Consider the following 18,153-nt stretch of genomic DNA (forward strand, 5'->3'; position numbering starts at 1 on the left):
GTTTAAAGTTATAGCCCAAGACTTGCCACCAGCTGCCTTACCTATTGTACTATTTCATCTATTCTAATCCACTTCCACAGAATTACAGAGGATTTCCCTCACCCCCCTCAAGAATTAAGCTGAATCAAGTAACAAGCAAGACAAGTTTTCTGTCTTCAGTCTTTCAGTTAATCACTCCTTTCTAGAAAGAAAACACTTTCCTATCACCGTAACCATTATCCTTTTGATGATAGTGGACATAGTTTCTTTCAACCCTAGACTGCTGAAACGTAATTATATAGGTGATATACCACTGACTCCTTTCATAGCCAATGGAAGAAAAAAGGCATTTGGTTGCCTTCCCCTCTCAGGCACCTATTTCAGAAGGCACTGACCTCCTGGAAGTGCTTGCTCCTTCAAAAAACAAGTGCGGTTACCTTAAGTGGACACAGTTAACTTAAATTAGATCAGATTAATCATATCCTGCGTACAGTGATGAGTTTCTAGAATCTTCAGGCTAAATAGGTATTCTTCTAACAAAGACAGCAAGACAGTAAGAAGCAACAAAAACAGTTAAATGTATCATTTATCAGGTAGAACACATAAACCACACTCCCCTACACCAGTCTATTCTGCCCTTAGAACATCCAAATCCTCTCCATTTCTTATAAGATACATAACACAGGATATGCAATATGGAATGTTGTATATTTTATAATAAATAAAGTATATATTTTTTGTGATAAAAATAGGTTTAATTGACATAACATTACTTTGGATTTAAACAACTGTTCCGCAATTTCCATTTGGAAGAGAATGAATTATACCCACACCAAAACCAGGATATACCCCAAAAATAGTTTCAAAATTTGTGTGAAGAGAAAGGTAACCATGTCTATAACTCAGTTTCATATACTTCAATTACACAAACAATAAAAGCAAATAATTAGGCTTCCCAAAACAGATGGTTTGTACATTCATATCTCATTGACCCATAACTGTGAACATTTAAATTGCAGACAAAAGATTGATCTTCAATTGCAATAAACACTGTGATGAAACCAAGTTTATGTAGTTTACTCATTCAATTCTATTACACGGAGAATGAGTTATGAAAATAATCGTAGACAAAACTGAGTGGACTATCATGTGTTCTACATGAACTGCATGTACAACATCTCACACAAATCAATTTTCTAATTAAATTTTATATAAGGGTGAACCACCATACTCTCTTTGAAGTCTGGGACTTGACTGTTACAATGTCAGTTGCTACTGCTTGTACCATCACAATATTCAAGCTGCAGTTCTCAATTTTGCAAAAGCTTGAATCCACTTTAGATGTAGCAATTTTCAAGAAGATAGTGACAGAAATGTAATTACCCACCTGTCCCTGATAGAATTCATTAGAGGTTTTAACACATGCCAGAGGACATCCAATTACATGAGTTAAAAAAGTCAAGAATTAATTTTCCTGAAGAGATCAGGCTGGCTTGAAAGCAACCAAGCTTTCTGCCACTTTTGTAGCCCTGAGAACAGAGCCAGTAATATGTGGGATCAAGTTCATTAGCCAAAGTAGCACCAGTAATTGCTGAGATCAAACATAATTGCCAGCCAAAGGCCAACCTGAACAAATCAGAGATCTCACAGAAAGCCTGAGGACCCTGAACCTCAGCAAGAGACAGCCTGATGCAGAACATGACCTGGAGGAGACAACAGGATTCTTACTTCGTCTTCCCCCGACACACGGGGTACACATGTGCCCAATGTGCAGAGTATTGGTGTTCTTCACATGTAAGAGAGAGACAGAGATTGTTATAAATATTAAGCTTCAAACTGATAGGCTGAACTCCACGTCCAAATTTGTCACCCTTGACTGTTGTATTTGTCCAGATAAGCTTATCTAGCATGCTTCAGTTTGTGCCGTACAAGAGAAAAATAAAAGAGTTTCTTCATTTCAAATTTTCAAAAGGATTAGTAGGTTTTACAGGTACCTTAAATATATTGTAATTAAGTATTTTTTGTAAGTAAGATTTCCAATCTCTATTCAAAGAAATGTATTTAGAACTCAGCCTGAAACAAAGACAAGCCTCATTACTTGATACTCACATAGTTGGGGGATAAAATTTGTTTTTCCAGTACATTCCAGTATCCGGAAACGTTAATACACTGATTATGAGGAATGCAACTGACAGCATGCTGATTACTTGCAAATCAGCGTGAGCAGGTTTCATGGTTAAAATCCTTAAAATGGTTTTCTTACTGGGTTGTTTGCCTTATACGTTATGCCTATCAACTCTAAAGAGTTACAGACTGGAGGAAAAATTCCAATTGTGATGCCCAATTCAAGAAATTGGACTTGATATCCAGTATAAAATGTAAGTCTCCATGCTGTATAAAAAATCAGATCCCCTTAAAATGTTTCTTGTAGTACATATTACACAGTGTTAAAAAGATGTTATATAGTGCATCCAAAATTTTTCAGGCCAATTGTAACACTTCAGATTCATGACACTTACTCGTAGGCTATATAGCATGCAGATCACTACAGAAGACAGTAACACGAAAAGTATCAATATCCTTGATCCTTTTGCAAATAGTATAAACCAAACAAAACAGCCCTTAGCCCACATTTTGACAACAGGTTTTTACTGAAGACCTGACATTTCTGTAGAATAAGGAGTTACAATACCTGTAACTTTTCCTTAATTAAAAGAATAATTGCAGATGGCTTCTACTTGCATAACTATGTCAGTACATTCACTGATTTAATCAATCTACTTTGCTTATACGAGAGCATGTATTAAAAAAAAATAGTCTCCAATGAAGCTTCTGTAACTGTAATTTCTTTACTGAAAATATAAATCACACTTTCCTAGTAGGAGATTTCATCAGTTGGGAAAGGTCTAAAGAAAATAGAATTAACACCACTACCATTTCTGGAAAAATGTGAGTGTTTCCTTAAAACAGGAAGTTAACAGTAGTAAAGAAACCACGGGTTCATCATCGTAAATAACACACCACCGTTCTGAATTAAAAGTGCTGCCACTAGATCACATTCCCCAAAAGAGTTCAAAGCCAGTCTCTTAAGTAACTTAAATTGTTGTGTTTGAAGTGTAGACATGCAAATCTTATGATCATCATCTCTTTTACGTTTCTTTTACACCTCTCACTTACATTTCCTATCAGGCACTAATAGAAGAAGGTTTCCACCCAAAAAGAAACTGCTTTGGCCACAAATGAGTAAAGCTATGAGAAGAATTTCAGTAAGTGCTGTCTAACACTTCTTAGTGGCTACTTATTTTGAGCCATTTAAATTCATGAGGAGTATTTCCTAAATTTACTCTCCATTCACTCTACTATCTATTACAAAAGTCACCTGGCTAGTGAAGTACCTGACAGAGTTTTATGCAAACAGGAGTAAAATAAATTATTAATTGTATGTTGAATATGGGAAATAGAAAGACTTCTCTCACAGATTAAGTCTGAAAAGCACTGTAGGGAGCAGTCTGACTTTCCAAGATTACGCTCTATATTCCATTTCTATTCTGGAAATGATGGACAGATCAGAAAAGCCAATGCTGGACAGATCAGGACTGAAAAACATAAATTTTTCATATGATATTGATTCTCTTTTTATACCATCTCTTTTTAATATCCTACAGCAACAAACATGACCATCTTTGCAAGATTACATTCTCCATCTCATAGCCCAAATATCAACACAAAAAATTGAAAAACATCTACTGCTTCACGAGGCAAAAAGATCAACTGCAAAAAGATACAGGAAAGTTTTGGGGCAGCAGCCAGTATAATGATTAATTTCTACAGCACAAGTCTGAGTGATTCTTTCTCTCCTTGTTGGGTAGTGGACTGAAATGGAAGCTTTGCTTTCTGTTCTAAGGCTCAATATGTCATCATCAGATATAAATTCTTTTAATGCTCTAAGCATACAATTCAGTCAACATCCAGGCTACTAAATTTATGAAGAATATTTCATTGAGAAAAAAAAAATGGGGCATAACATCCGAATACAGAGGTACTTACTTCGAATTTGTCTCTTAATTTCCTTTGAAGAATCTAGCCAGTTCTGAAAAAAAATAAACAGTATTTAAAATAATTTCAGACTGAGGATGGTAATTTCATACAGTGCAGTTAAAGTCTGTATTGTTCAGACATCTGTTCTACTTTAAAATAACCCAGAGAATTTTAAAATTGAACATGTGATTTGCTAGCAAGTCTCTCCACCCATGCACATAAGTGAAACTGTGTAGGGCAATTGCCTTCATGGCTGTCTCATTGCTTTAGACTATTTATGCCCTGTAATTTTGAAAAGTGGATAGTCTTACAGTGGAGGTGGTCTAGCAAATTACATTTGACAAACACAATTCTCTCATATTCCTTTTATTGACATAAACAGACTTTTCAGGTACGGCTGTGTAATCTCTACCCGTCTGTGCTTACACACCCACACAGAGTTTCTTAAGATGATATTTCTCTTGAACTCCAGAGACTTACTATTCTCATCATCTGTCTTAAAGCGTATACATTTTAGTCCTGTTAACATTCAAAGGTGCTTGGAAAGACCTAATCAAATTTCATGCTTTTTTTCTGACCTCCCCAAAGCAAAGTTCTCTACAAACATGTATTATGTTAACACTGATACATGGGCAAGGGTTAAATTTAGATACTCAGCTCTATTTTAGGCAATGCAAAAAGTCAGTTTTTCATATATAGATGCCTCACTATTAAATGTGTTCTATCCTCAACATCAAAAATATTTTTATATAATCTATTCAACCTATGAAATAGCCCAATAACATTTCAGTTACTATTGGTATGTACAAAGAGACTTTTTTGTGATTGATCATCCAAAAATATAACTTTGGGAAGTGAAACTAAGAAATCAGTAATATATATTAATCAGTAACTCAGACAACCCTGTTTACTAACTTCACCAATAGATGTTAAAAAACAGATTGAGTGAGAGACTAAAAACATAAGTCTTTTAACTGCACTTTCTGAGAATTTACTTTATACAGTGTTTGAACCTTTATTTCCTACGGCCAGACACATGTACACAAGCATATACATGGAGTAAACACACATGCACACAACCAGGACTTGGCACGTTTCAAAGACAGGGGTGTGCAAAGTAGGGAAGAATTAGCAACTGACATGTAAGGTCAAGGACAACATTTGCTTTTCCACAAACCACTGCACATATTAGCAGCTTTACAGTCAGAGGGGCCCTCAGTGCCAGCACAAATGCTGCTAAAGGCATATCTCTACCTACGTTTCTTGCCTAACTTAGCCAAGAAGTGGATACTGGGTATAATGTGACTCACCTTTCAGTCCATGGTACCAAACCCCAGACGCAAGAATTGTTTTCCAATACCATATCCCTCAGTCTTTATTACAGGCTTTTCCACCCAAAGCCAAATGTACTTCAAGGAGACAAAACATGCCAGGCTACAGTTTTATGGGTCTGTATCGATTAGGAGAATGTGGAACTGTATGTTTTTGCACTAGTGCAAATCCTTAATGTTGTTATAGGAGTCACTTCCTAGTCCAAACAGAACCCATTGTACAGTGTTAGTAAAAAGCCTTCGGCCACAAGCTGTGATCTTTCATCTAGATACTGATGAACTTACACTAAACTCTTAGTTACGTGAGGGGAGGCTCCATAACTGGTGTAAATTAGAAAGATAAGAGAGCCACATCCATCAGCAGAAGTTGCCTCCTCGAGAAAAGAAAAAGAACGGCCCACCTGGAGACAGTGAAAGGATCCAATGAGGAACAAGGAGACCCCAGACCCAAATACTGTTATTGAACCGAACTGTCTCACGAGGGGAGGGGATCTTAGATTGTAAAGGTATAATTGCCCAGAGATTCTTTTGTTCAGGGTCCCTCTCCAGAGGCACCCAGCTTGAGCTGTTCTACACTGCTGTATCACCTAATAAATTCGTCTGGCGTTCGTTATGTTGGAGATTCTGCTTCGGTAAACCCAAGGCCAAGCCTGAGGGAAGAGGAAGTGCCCAAGAGTGAGTGTGTGTGTGTGAGGAGTGGAAAGGGGCACCCATCGGCTCACTGGAGTCGCCCGCTGCGAAGGGGCTCCGGTCCTAGCAGTTAAAGTCTCAGGCGGTGTGTGTGCGGCTCCTTGATCAGCGTGAGAATGCTCAGGCAGCGGCTTCTCCCTTAACAACGTCGATCACCTTTGCTGATAAAGGATATGGCTTCTATGAATATGACCCAAAATACTAAGTTCCATATCGTAATTGACCTTGACCCAAGCTGACTTCATCACAAATGCAGCATGTATGTACTAGACAAATACTGTTTACAAATTAAATGCAAAACTCCTTTTCTATCATTTTTATAGAAGTAATGAATAAAAAAGAGTAATTTTACATTTCGTGCTTTAAGAAGTCTGCAACCTCTGCATTTCTACATACATTACTTCAAAAAGTCTGGATAACATTTATTCTGTTTAAGTCGGAAAAACTGCCATCTGTTGGAAGAGCCTTGACACGGAAAGGCCTTGGAAGACAACAGAGTCTTAAAATAATTTTAACTGAGACTCACTTCAGCTACAGTTATCATCTTAGGTTTTCAGTTTTGGCATGAATTCCATTCCAAAATGATACACAACCATATTATTCCAATTACAGATATAACTAGAAGTACCTTAAAGTCTTAAATTTTAGATAAAGTGTAGTATAAAGTGAGTAAGTATAGAATATAGCATGGCATAACTACAGCAGAAAACTAGGGGGTTTGAGGATGTTACTTTCAGTGCTTTATTTTTTATCCTTATAATGTAGGAGAAAAGAACATACAATACAGCATAAGCTGCAAGATGAGAAGAATAACCTTTTCTTTACAGAAGCTATACAGTTCATTTTCTGATTTTCCAAATCTGGAGTAAGCTTATTGGAAGCAGACTTTGCTTCCTATAACTTCCATTAGTGTTCTGTCAAATAAAATCAGATGCATTTATATGCATAATTACAGGGGTGAGGGGATTTTGCACATGTGCTTTTGTTATGAATAAAACAAACACTATTGAAAGAAACTAGCCTGAAATAGACCTCTTACTGCAGAATAGACAGGTCTGTCTTTCAAAACAAAAGACAAAGTGTATACACACTACTTTGCTCTAGTAGGCAGAAATGTATTTGTTTAATTTGTGAATGGTAAGGTTATAGATGAGACAAAGTAACGAATTGTCAAAGAACAATAAAATGTTCTCTACCAGTACAAAAGTATTTTGTACAAATCCAGAAAAGCAACATTTCCAGCTGGTGCCCAGCAGAAGCTTTCTAACACTTCTGGAGATCAATTACAGTGCAAATGGAGCATTCATGAACTTTTGAGGGTGTAATGCAATAAAATCACGAACTAAACTTTAGACCAATGGATTTAACATTTGCAAAACCACGAAAGAAATCATTAATGAGTAATTTGACCTAAATAGTTTTAAAATGTGTATTAAAGCTAACAAAAATCAGTCTGATTTGAAGACATAATGTCTCTCCCAGCTGCACAGAACACCCATAGAGAAAAGTTAATGGGACTCTTCCTCCAATGGTACCCCGATGGTGCTTTAGGGAGCAGCTCTAATTCAAAAGTGCCTGGCGTTCAGTTTCCACACCCCACAGCTGCCTTTTGACTTCAACAGCTGGCTCATAAATGGGTGGCTGTGATGAGTGCACAAGAATGAGAAAAACACATCATTCAGCATTTAGTACTGACTAGCCTGGAGGTCAGAGATTTGTGGCATTTTAATCTGACCAGGCAACAACCATAACAGAAGAAAAAGTGCATCAGAAAGAACTGATACTGAGATGCAAAAAGAATTTGAACTTAACTACAGAGGTGTACAAAAGAGAAGGCCCTAAACCCAGTAAAAGTTCCAAGTCCCCAAGCTTTCTCTGGCAGCTATTGCTGAACACAACTGATCAGCCCCCCACACTTCCATCTATTAATTAAATCAAAACATAAAATACTGAATGTTTGGGCTTTTTTAAAAGAATGAAAAAAAGTTGAGACACTTAAAAGTCTTAAGAGAGAAGCATTCATCAAAAACAAGTTGAGACACTTAAAAGTCCCAAGACAGAAGCATTCATCAAAAACATACCACAAATATTTCACATACTGAAAACAATTTAAATTATCTTCATCCATGTATCAAAAAAAAATGGTAAAAATGAGTGCTCCAATCTTACTAGGCACATTTTGTGTAATCATACAACTTCAAACTTACCAGCATGAAAGAAATGGCAGCTGGGGAGGGGGAACTTTCTCAGTACACAACCAGTAATTTTGCCATACTAAGACACCACAGTAGCTACACTTCACATTATCAGGATACGTTTATGCCATAACTGGTGTAAGAACTTCCAAACATGGTGCTGTACAAAAGCGTTAGCTTTGAATTAGGTAACTTGAGTGACAAGAGCAGTAAAAATAAGCAAGCCTATATAAATGTGAATGTTACAGTACAGACTGTCCAACCTGTAAAAGACTGTAAGCACTTATTTAAGTGACTAGTTCATGACAAAGCCCATGTTTTCAAATTCTTCTTTGGAAAGCTGGGTATTCCCACTCATCTGGCAATCACAGCTTAGAGCTGCACCAGGAAGGCATAGTACCAACCATATAATGGCACTTTGAGTACAATCTAGAGCCTATGGGCTACCCAGCCAGGAAACACCTAAAATAAACCCCTCCTTCACTGTGACTCACTGGCATTCAAAATCCCGTAGTTCCTGCAGTTCACCATAAATTAAGCTTAATCCTGCAATAGAAAGTAGGAAGTGGGAAATGCAAATCTGCGGGGGAAGACTAATTTTTCAGTTTCTCCAAATAACGCTATGGACTTACTTGTATGAAGAAGAGAAAATCCGACAACTGAGTTTTTTTAGCATTCATAACACATTGGACCAGATTCTTCCAGAAGTTTTTAAATAAAACCCTGCTGCTGTGCATAATTCAGGTCACAAGTGGTCTACTCTTCTTTTGAATAGAGTGCTAGACTTAGTCTGGGCATATAAATAATCAAACCACAGGAATCCCATTATTCAAATATTTCTCAATTTATGTAAATACCTCATTTATGAGTGTTGCTACAGTAGCACCTCCATAGTCAATGGATAGGGAGCTCAGACACTCATTTAGGCTGAAAGGGATCTCTGTCAATATCTGGTCTAACTGTGATTAAAGGCAGAGCCAGCTTTGAACTAGATCAGGTTGCCCAGGCTCATATCCCATCAAATTTTTAGTATCTCCAAGCATAAAGACATAGGAAAAAACAGATGGGCTCTTTTTAAAGTGTGGTATTCTGTTCCTCCATTCACATGACTGAGGAATACCAAGAAATCTCTTAGTCCAACTAGAAGCTCATTAGAAAAGAAAAAAAAATGAAAAAAACCCCAAAACATAGCTCTATACCAACCATAGAACCATAGAATCATAGAAACTTTGGGTTGGAAGGGACCTTTAAAGGCCATCTAGTCCAACTTCCCTGCAGTGAGCAGGGACAGCTTCAAATAGACCAAGTTGCTCAGAGCTTCATCCAGCCTGACCTGGAAAGTTTCCAGGGATGGGGCATCTACCACCTCTCTGGGCAACCTGTTTCAGTGTTTCACCACCCTCATTGTGAAAAGTTTCTTCCTTATATCATAGTCCTTTTCAATGCTGGGAAAAGTTAAATTGGATTTTGGTGATTAATGGAATGCATACCACTGACTGATTCAAGATTTTTCTCAGCTCAGCTCTCTAGGTGTGCTCAACCACCCCAACATGTAAGCAAATGCAAGAGTCAACTGAAGAGAAGTTACCAAAAGGTACTTAAGAGATCCTATTTGAATACAGTCATATTAAAACACCTCTTAATTTCTAAAACTAGCATCCAGTACTGGTGATGGGCTAGCTCCAGTCTCATCTTTACAAATCCCAAAATTTTCTTTAAGCTTAAAATTAATAAAAAAGGAACTCAAAGTCCTAACAGTTACAGACTTAGGAGCAAGATTTCCTTCATATTCCTGTTCAAAGCATTATTAAACACACATGAGAAAAGGCAGCAAAATTATTGGAAAGTCAGGTAAAAGATTTTTTTTTTATCATGTAAAGTTTTGTTTGCTTGTTTTAAAAAACAATGTAAATAATTAAAAGTATTCAGAAATTTGGGGAGTTTTCAGATCGTTAAGGCAAAGATATTAGTTAAAATTTCCTATCTTCACTTTCAGGTATGGCATTCTGTTTTACTATGCTATTTTACTGTTTTACTATAAAGTCTAGCAATTACTTAATTGTTTTTTTCAAAAATGTAGATATTTTAAATATTCCCCCACTCTGAAAAATAAATGGCCACTTTGTTAGATATCAGCATACACATCAGTATCTTGCACATGTTCCAAGTTTACAACAGACTAGAATTGACATTTTGCAACAGTTTACTCAAATGCTTGTAATGGTATACATTTAATACAATATACCTCACTGAACTATTGAATATAGTAGCAACACAGAAAAACAAACAAAACTCTCATACAGGCTTACCTTCTGTTCTGAATTCTCATAAAACAACAGTCCAAAATAGTCCTTTTCCAGTAAATTGAGATGTTCACACACTTTGTCAAACAGCACTTGGCCTTTTGCTCTTTTCTGAAGGAAAAAAAAGAAGAAAAAGTACTATCAGTAAACAGTGAGATCCTTAATTACAGGATTAATGTAATGTACTGTAATTCAGTGGTATTAATCAGGAAAATTCAAAATATCAATAAAATAGATGATAAAGCTGTAGCCTTCTTATGATACAATGTTTCAATTTCAGTAGAAATTTTTCAATTCATCAAAAAGATTTACCAGAATGCACAAGCAAAATTCAGTACCTAAACTGATCTAAATATTTTGCATCATTAAGTGCCACTAAATAGCTCTTAAATTTGTTTTTCTGAGTCTTAATTTTTAAAATAACCAGACACTTCTTCATGTGAGCCAACTTCTTCTACATTAATATCTTCTAAAAGTTAATGTACTTCTTACAGTGTTAATTTCTGTTAACTTCCGCATTTCAAGGATTTTGGCATACATCTCAATACTAGATATGAAGTCCCAAGAAAAATAAAACACATTATCATCTTCAAGAGACAAAAAGAACAGGCAGACCACTAAAAGTCGGTGATCAGACGAGTAGAAGTAGCAGACACGTGTAAACAGAGCGTAAGCAACGTGTCTAGCTGTCTATACTGCAGGGGTTTGGAGGGGCAGAAAGTAAGAGGAGAGGGCTTCCTTCTACCTCTATGAACTCTGTATGAATGCTGTATGCATTTATGAACTCTCTCACTACCCAAAAAATCCACTGGATATTCAAAAATAAAAGAACAGTCTTCAAGAAGTTTATTTTTCCTAAAAAAAAAATTAGTGGAAGTCAGTAACAACAACAACAAAGATCACATTTTTATTTGAGGGTAGTTTCAACATGATAGTCTGCTACTTTATAGTAGTAATCGAAGATCGATCGTCATTTTAACACACTCCTAAAAAGGCTCAGTATTACTACAGCTTAAGCAAATGGCAATTAGTCCTGAAGTTTTTTCTGTTCTTCTTGCACCTGGAACCGGGAACGTAAAAAAGGGCATCCCGTATCTTCCTAGCGCTGGTAATGAAAAGCAGGCCCAGGCCTGCTTCTGTGCGCCAGGTTTTAGGGAAAAGATTAGTTGTACTGGAGATGGCAGCTGACAGGAGGCAAAGTTTTACAGCAGACGGCTCACAACACGTACTCAGGGGTGGGGAAGGCGAGAATTTCTTTCCACAGTTAAAATTTGAACACGAATGGCATGCAGTCTCCCATTTTGAACCAACTCCTTCATGACTGTTCTGCTACTTCTGGCATTTATCAGTGAGGCCACAACATGGCATTTTCAGAGGCCTGGCAGCTTAAAGGAATTTTTGCATTTGCTTATCCTACAGATTTCAGTAGATGCCATACGCCACTGCAATTCCACAGAAACGCCATCGACTGCCCCTGTGTCGGCCCTCGCGACACTGCAGCCATTGTCCCCGCAGACAGCGGCCGGGCGCTCGCAATATGCCCCAGCTCGGCGCTCGCCGGCAGCTCAGCTCCGCGGCACAAAACGTTAAGGCCGGGAGGGGAGGGAGGGGGCAGAAAAGAAGGTATGCACTGAGCAAATAGGAAAGGCATTGTTGTTTTATTCCCCAAGAATCCAAAGCTTTATTTATTCAAGATTGCGTTGTTCAGCAAACATACAAGTCCCGAAAGATCAGAAAATTAAAAAAAAAAAAAAAACCCACAAAAAATGCTTATAAAATGAGAATATTTAGTAGCACAAGCATCACCGCGAGGCAGTGGAACTGAGAAGTCAGGGTCATTTTAGAAATAGGGAGCTGGGAATCTTAAGTCTGTTTGGTACTTTCAAAAATGTTACTCTTCAGACAGACGGACTATGATTTCCCCTAGCAGTCTGAAGTAACCACTTAGTTTTCTTGACAGCCTCACCTGTAGCTTAATAAAAAAACCAGCAATATAGAGAAGAGCTAAATCGAAAGCAGGAAAAGTATAAGCAACAGAGGGTTTGAAGGATCTTAGCCCGCTCTCATGCATGTAATAGATATTTTTCTCCCTAAATCATTGTGCATATCAGTGATCACATCTTGCAACGGCAAGTTCCAGGTATACATACTTCAGCAGAGGAAATCTATGGATTAATGCAGAAATAATATATGCTATCATTAAGTCCATATCTGGAGTCAGTTGCTCATTATGTAGCTTTTCATAAAGTTTATAAACTAAACCCCACGGTTAATATCAAGTCTTTGGCATACAGAAACATAAAGCAGACAAATTTACAGGAAATACATTGCAAGTATGTAAAATATTACACAGTTTCTTCTTAGGAAGTCATAGTCAACACAGAATTTGGATACACTGGCAACGTCCACTGTATCTTTAAAGATCTTCTTCTAAGTTTATAGCTCTTTCACATAAGGAAAAACACCACCATGCCAGGAAGGCCAAATTATGTTAGTCTACATTCTAGACAGCAGCATGGCACAAAGAAGTTACAGCATCAGAAAGTGACATTTATAGAGGTCTGTTGTGGATTCAAAAGCATAAGAAGCCTCTTGGTATCAGCAACAGTCCTCATTATTAAAACCTATTTGCAATATTAAAAGACTCCTAGTTCTTTACTTTTTTATATATATTGTAATATAGTTCTTAAAATCTGCAAACGTATTTAATTTGTAAAGCCAAACTTTTCAAGTGCAATTTATTTGTAATCCCTTTGTAATCCCCTACTATACAGCTTAAATTATATGATAACATATAATTTTTCTGGAAAACCCCATGCTCCTAGGAGAGTGTCTCTAAACAGGAACTGAACATAGAGAAGACAACTCTTGTGATCCAGTCATTTCAGATGTTAGAAACTGTTTAATAAAAGAGCAGTGGACTCTAAGAAGGCAGCATCATGGTTTGCACAGTTTAATGTTACTCTTTAAACTGGATTCTCTTTCTTTTTCTACCAATTGGTTGAGGTGTCAAGTAACAGCCACAACCAATATGTAAAATGGTAACTGCTAATCTTATATATGTACGAATAGATATGCATTTATGTATAGGTATATACACAAATACATACGTGTATACAGTACAGCAAACGTTAGCACTGAAAACAAGGAAATCTCCTTATTCCCGATTCTAATGTTGAAATGGCAGTAAAAGCGTAAGTCCACACTCAGCCCCCACAAGAAGGGGAGCATGTTCAGCCTAGCTATAGAACGAGGCCGAGAAGAAGTGAGGACAGGCTTGCAGGGCCAGTAGTTTAAAGCAGGACAGTACTCAGAACAGCAGTATTCTGTATTGCCCACAAATTATGCACTTGTTTAAGTAAGAACATAGAAAGAACATATGTAACGAAGATTGTTCCAGTACCAATTACAAGTATGTATTTAGACACTGCAGATGCCACCTCATAACACAATCACTTCATAAAATCGGGGGTAACGAGGTTTCTGTCCTTTAACTCTTCCTCACAAGAGCAGCAAACTGGAGCAAGCCAATTGCAGCAGACATACAGAATGGAAATTTCTGTGCAGTTGGGAATTAGGATATTATGGATTCGTTTGGCTATAAAAGAGTTGCCACCTACAAATGCAATATAAACACTAGCAGTGTTCCTCAGGGCTACCATGTAGATGGGATTTAGACAGACTGGAGCATTGGATTATGATTAATGGGATGAAACTTAACAAGTTGAAATGCTGAATTCTGCACCTAGGACGGTGTAACACTGGGCACGAGTATCAACTGGGAGAGGAGTGGCTGGAGAGCAGCCCTGCAGAAAGGGACCTGAGGGTGCTGGTCGGCAGCAGGCTCAGTACGAGTCAGCAGTGTGCCCTGGTAGCCCAGAGGGCAAACCCCATCCTGGAGTGCATCAAACACAGCATAACCAGCCAGTCAAGAGAGGTGGTTATCCCGCTGTATGCAGCACTGGTGCGGCCTCACCTTGGGTACTGTGTGCAGCTCCAGGCACCACAACTTAAAAAGGATGTCAAGGTTCTTGAATGCATCCAGAGGAGGGCAACAAAGCTGGTGAAGGGGCTGGAAGGAATGTCCTATGAGGAGCGGCTGAGGTCTCTGGGTTTGTCTAGCTTGGAGAAAAGGAAGCTGAGGGGCCAACTCATTGCTCTCTACAGCTTCCTGAGGAGGGGAAGTGGAGAGAGGGGTGCTGATCTCTTCTCCCTGGGATTCAGTGATAGGATGGGTGGGAATGGTTCAAGGCTGCGCTAGGGGAGGTTCAGACTGGACATTAGGAAGCATTTCCTTACAGAGAAGGTCGTCAAACACTGGAACAGGCTTCCTACAGAGGCAATTGATGCCCCAAACCTGTCATTGTTTAACAGGCACTTGGACAATGCCCTTTATAACATGATTTAACCTTTGGTCAGCCCCAAAGTGGTCAGGCAGTTGGACTACATGAGCATCGTAGGTCTCTTGCAACTGAAAAAATATTCTTCTTTTTCCTACCTCCTCCTTTCCCTAGCAGTACTTGCTCAGGAAATCTCTGATGACATTTCTTCCCAGCCCTGCACTAGCAGAAGGGATTGAGTGAGTAATCATGTCCCAGCCTAGGCACTGGTTTTGCCGCTTTGTGGGAAGGAGGTGTGTACCTTTTGCTGGGCATAAGAGCTGTAGATCATCCTGAAATAATTTAACCATCTGAACAACTTTGAAAAAAAAATCATGCATAAAGTACTGTTTTTGAAACTCTTCTGTTTCATCCAGTTTAGCTGGGTTTCCACAGGATGGCAAAACCCCACATCTCTGACACTAGCGAGGCTCAAAGACCAAGTCCTCAGTCTGAAGCAGGACACGCTCCTGAACTAAACTGTTGCAGAACTTTTTGAGGTGAGCGATAGCTGTTAATTTCCCTGTGGATTTTTCCCTTGTACTTATTTTTAGAAATGCCTGAGCCATTTCCCTTGGAAAAACATAAAACAAAAGAGCCTGAGAACAACAGTACTCCATCATATCAAAGGTCCATCTAGCCCCATACTTGGTCTCCAAAGTCACCAACCATAAATGACTAAAGCACAACACATGAGCAGTGCAGGTCTACTACTGCCAGGGTCCTGCAGGTGCTCATAGCCCTCAACGGCTGGGACCCACAGCATCTCCTGCCAAGAACCCAGGGGACATGTCTCAGCCTCCCATCCCTGCCTGAGTTATGGTGTAGGTGTACCCGTCTCTGTGCTGCAGAGAGCTGCTCTCCTCCACGGAGCCCTCAGACCTCGGTTAGAGCTAGTCATGTATTGCTGTACACATAACATAGCAAAACTATTCTAGTCTATTCACTACACTCCCCGCGAGTTGAGTGAGACTGTAAATTGCCTTGAAATGCCAGGGGTTTTCCAGCTCCAAAAACACTTTCAAGGACACAAATCACAAAGATTACAAGAAGTGGAAACAGGGTTTCATTTATTTTATTTTTCTGAATCTGTTTAAGAGACAGTGCTCACAAGCTCACAAGCATTAACACAATGCACATGGGTAGCCACGAGCAGGTTAGTGCATTCTTCAGTTTGAAAAAAAACATTCCTTGCAGTCTGGCAAAGGCAAGTCACAGAAAGTAGCAGCAGAAATAAAGGCCAAGCAGTCCCTGTTTCCTGAGGAACAAGAACCTGAAGAATGAGGATCAGTACTGATCACACAGAAAAAGAGGTGTGTGGTACCCTGGGGTATTTTCAAGAGTATGACACACATCGATGACAAGCATACCTTTTGGCTGCAGAAAAGTGCTCTGCTGTGCTTTTTGGTCAGTGATGCATGAAAAGTGCTGTCCTGGCTGCTCCACACTTGTATTGCACATGGGGAGAGCTGAAAAGTGGCAGCTCCTGATGGTGCTGCAAGCCTGGAGCCTTTTCAGGCACAGGCACTTTTGCACAAGCAAGAACCCTTGGGGAAATGAAGCAAGGGAAAAGCAGAACTTGCTCCTGCTACAAAATTACAACGGCAGAGAGCCAGAGACAGCCAGGGCACTGGTGGCGCCTCGGAGGTGCATAAGAAGCAGGCAAGAACCTAGTCAAAATGGACCAGAGGAGCCCTGGCAAGGGGCCACGATCAGTGCTGCAGAGGAAGCAAAAACCCCACCTAGGGACTGTTGCCAGCCCACCCTGGGGGGAAAAAAGCCTTGCTCCCTCCAGCTGCAAGGTACGAGAGGCCATCTTCATGGTGCATGAAGAGTAGGCAGTAACCTAGCCAAAAACAGACCAGAGGAGCCCTGATAAGTGGTCATGCTCAATACTGCAGAGGAAGGCAAAAACCGCCGGGGACCAGTGCCTATCTGCCCCAGGGGGGAAATTCCTTCCTGACCCCCGAGCTGGCGATCGGCTGTTCCCTGAGCATGTGAGCAAGACCTGCCTCCTTGACCCACAGGCTGGTCGTGCCTCCCAGGAGATGCCCAATGCTTACCCTCCCTCAACCTGGAGACATCTCAGTGGCTTCTGAAGTGGCAAAAAGCCTCTGGCCTGATCAACCTTGGGGGCAAGATGCCTTGCCACTCATTCCAAGGACACCAGTGGCTGCTCCAAAGCACTGGGACCCCTTGCAGCATCTATGCATCCCAATTCTTACAGCTGCTGTCCCTGGCTCTGCAGAGGATGAGGACAGTAAGCTCTGAAGTGCTCCTCAGGAAGGCATTCCCTTGGTCTTGCCACTGCTATCCAGCTGAAATGGCCCAATAGCCTCAGACACCTCCATGTGTTGGTGGTTATTCTCATCTCCTGAGAAGCAGGGGCCTTGCAATGGAGAACCACCAGCAGCCTCATCCAGCCTCCAATCTTCCTCCCTCAGCCCCCTCCTCCTCCAAGTAATTCCAGTAATTTCCTCAAGGACTTCCTCTCTGATGTTTTTGGTCTGCCCCTGGGCCAGTTCTGTACTGATGGCGAAGCCAGTCAGGTTGGCAGCAGGACACAGGAGGATGCCCCCTTTATCCTGCCCCGGGGCATTGTGACTGCTGCGTTGCTGGGCCATGGCACCATGACACAGGGGTGACAGGGTCCCCACAGCCCCACCCACCACCCCTCTGCCCAGCACCCTTCAGAGGAAGGCCTTTGGGGTGCTGGCCCTGAGGCAGTCCCTGTCCAGGAGGCTGTACCTGCCTTTTCTGGCCATGCACTGGGCACGGCTGCTGGGCATCCTCTGCCACTTGGCTCCCAAGGACAAACCCAGTGCTGTTACTGTCCTCTCAGGCCATGGCAGAAACTAACCCCTGCAACCCAGAGACCGCCCTGATTAGCTGTCCCTTCTCTGCACCAGAGCTTACATCCATGAGGCCACAGAGCAAGGAGGACCAGGGACTTGATCTGGTTGGACACAAACCCTTTTCCGGCGGCATGGGCAGGGGGGTGATTTCAGCAGCCGCAGCCTGGAGGAAAGCCCAAGTGTAACCAGAGCCATAGGTTGGGATGGATGGTGCCACTAGACGGCCAGGAAATTAACACAGGCTTTAGAACACAAGTGGGCAGAAGTTACATTGGTGTGGTGGAAAGGTTGGTCATTTTGAGACCTAGAACATTTGTATCTGTGCCAAAGCACAGCAAGGCAAATGATGACTCTTCCAAACTGTAAAAATAGCTCATTCCTGC

General features: G+C 40.2%; 1 protein-coding gene across 1 annotated transcript in view; it reads right to left on the reverse strand.

Moving 5' to 3' along the window:
- The window catches only part of EPB41L2 (erythrocyte membrane protein band 4.1-like 2), a gene marked incomplete at its 3' end in the record, with an annotated part of 47,821 nt that overhangs the window by 13,586 nt on the left and 16,082 nt on the right, over positions 1–18,153 (reverse strand). Inside the window, exons 3-4 of the mRNA XM_010291148.1 lie at positions 10,543–10,647; positions 4,027–4,069 (exon numbers count right to left, since the gene is read on the reverse strand). Coding sequence (XP_010289450.1) covers positions 4,027–4,069; positions 10,543–10,647 — 148 coding nt within the window. The remainder of the gene's footprint in view (positions 1–4,026; positions 4,070–10,542; positions 10,648–18,153) is intronic.

The sequence above is a fragment of the Phaethon lepturus genome, unplaced genomic scaffold (genome assembly GCF_000687285.1).
Source record: "Phaethon lepturus isolate BGI_N335 unplaced genomic scaffold, ASM68728v1 scaffold14460, whole genome shotgun sequence".
NCBI lineage: Eukaryota > Metazoa > Chordata > Aves > Phaethontiformes > Phaethontidae > Phaethon > Phaethon lepturus.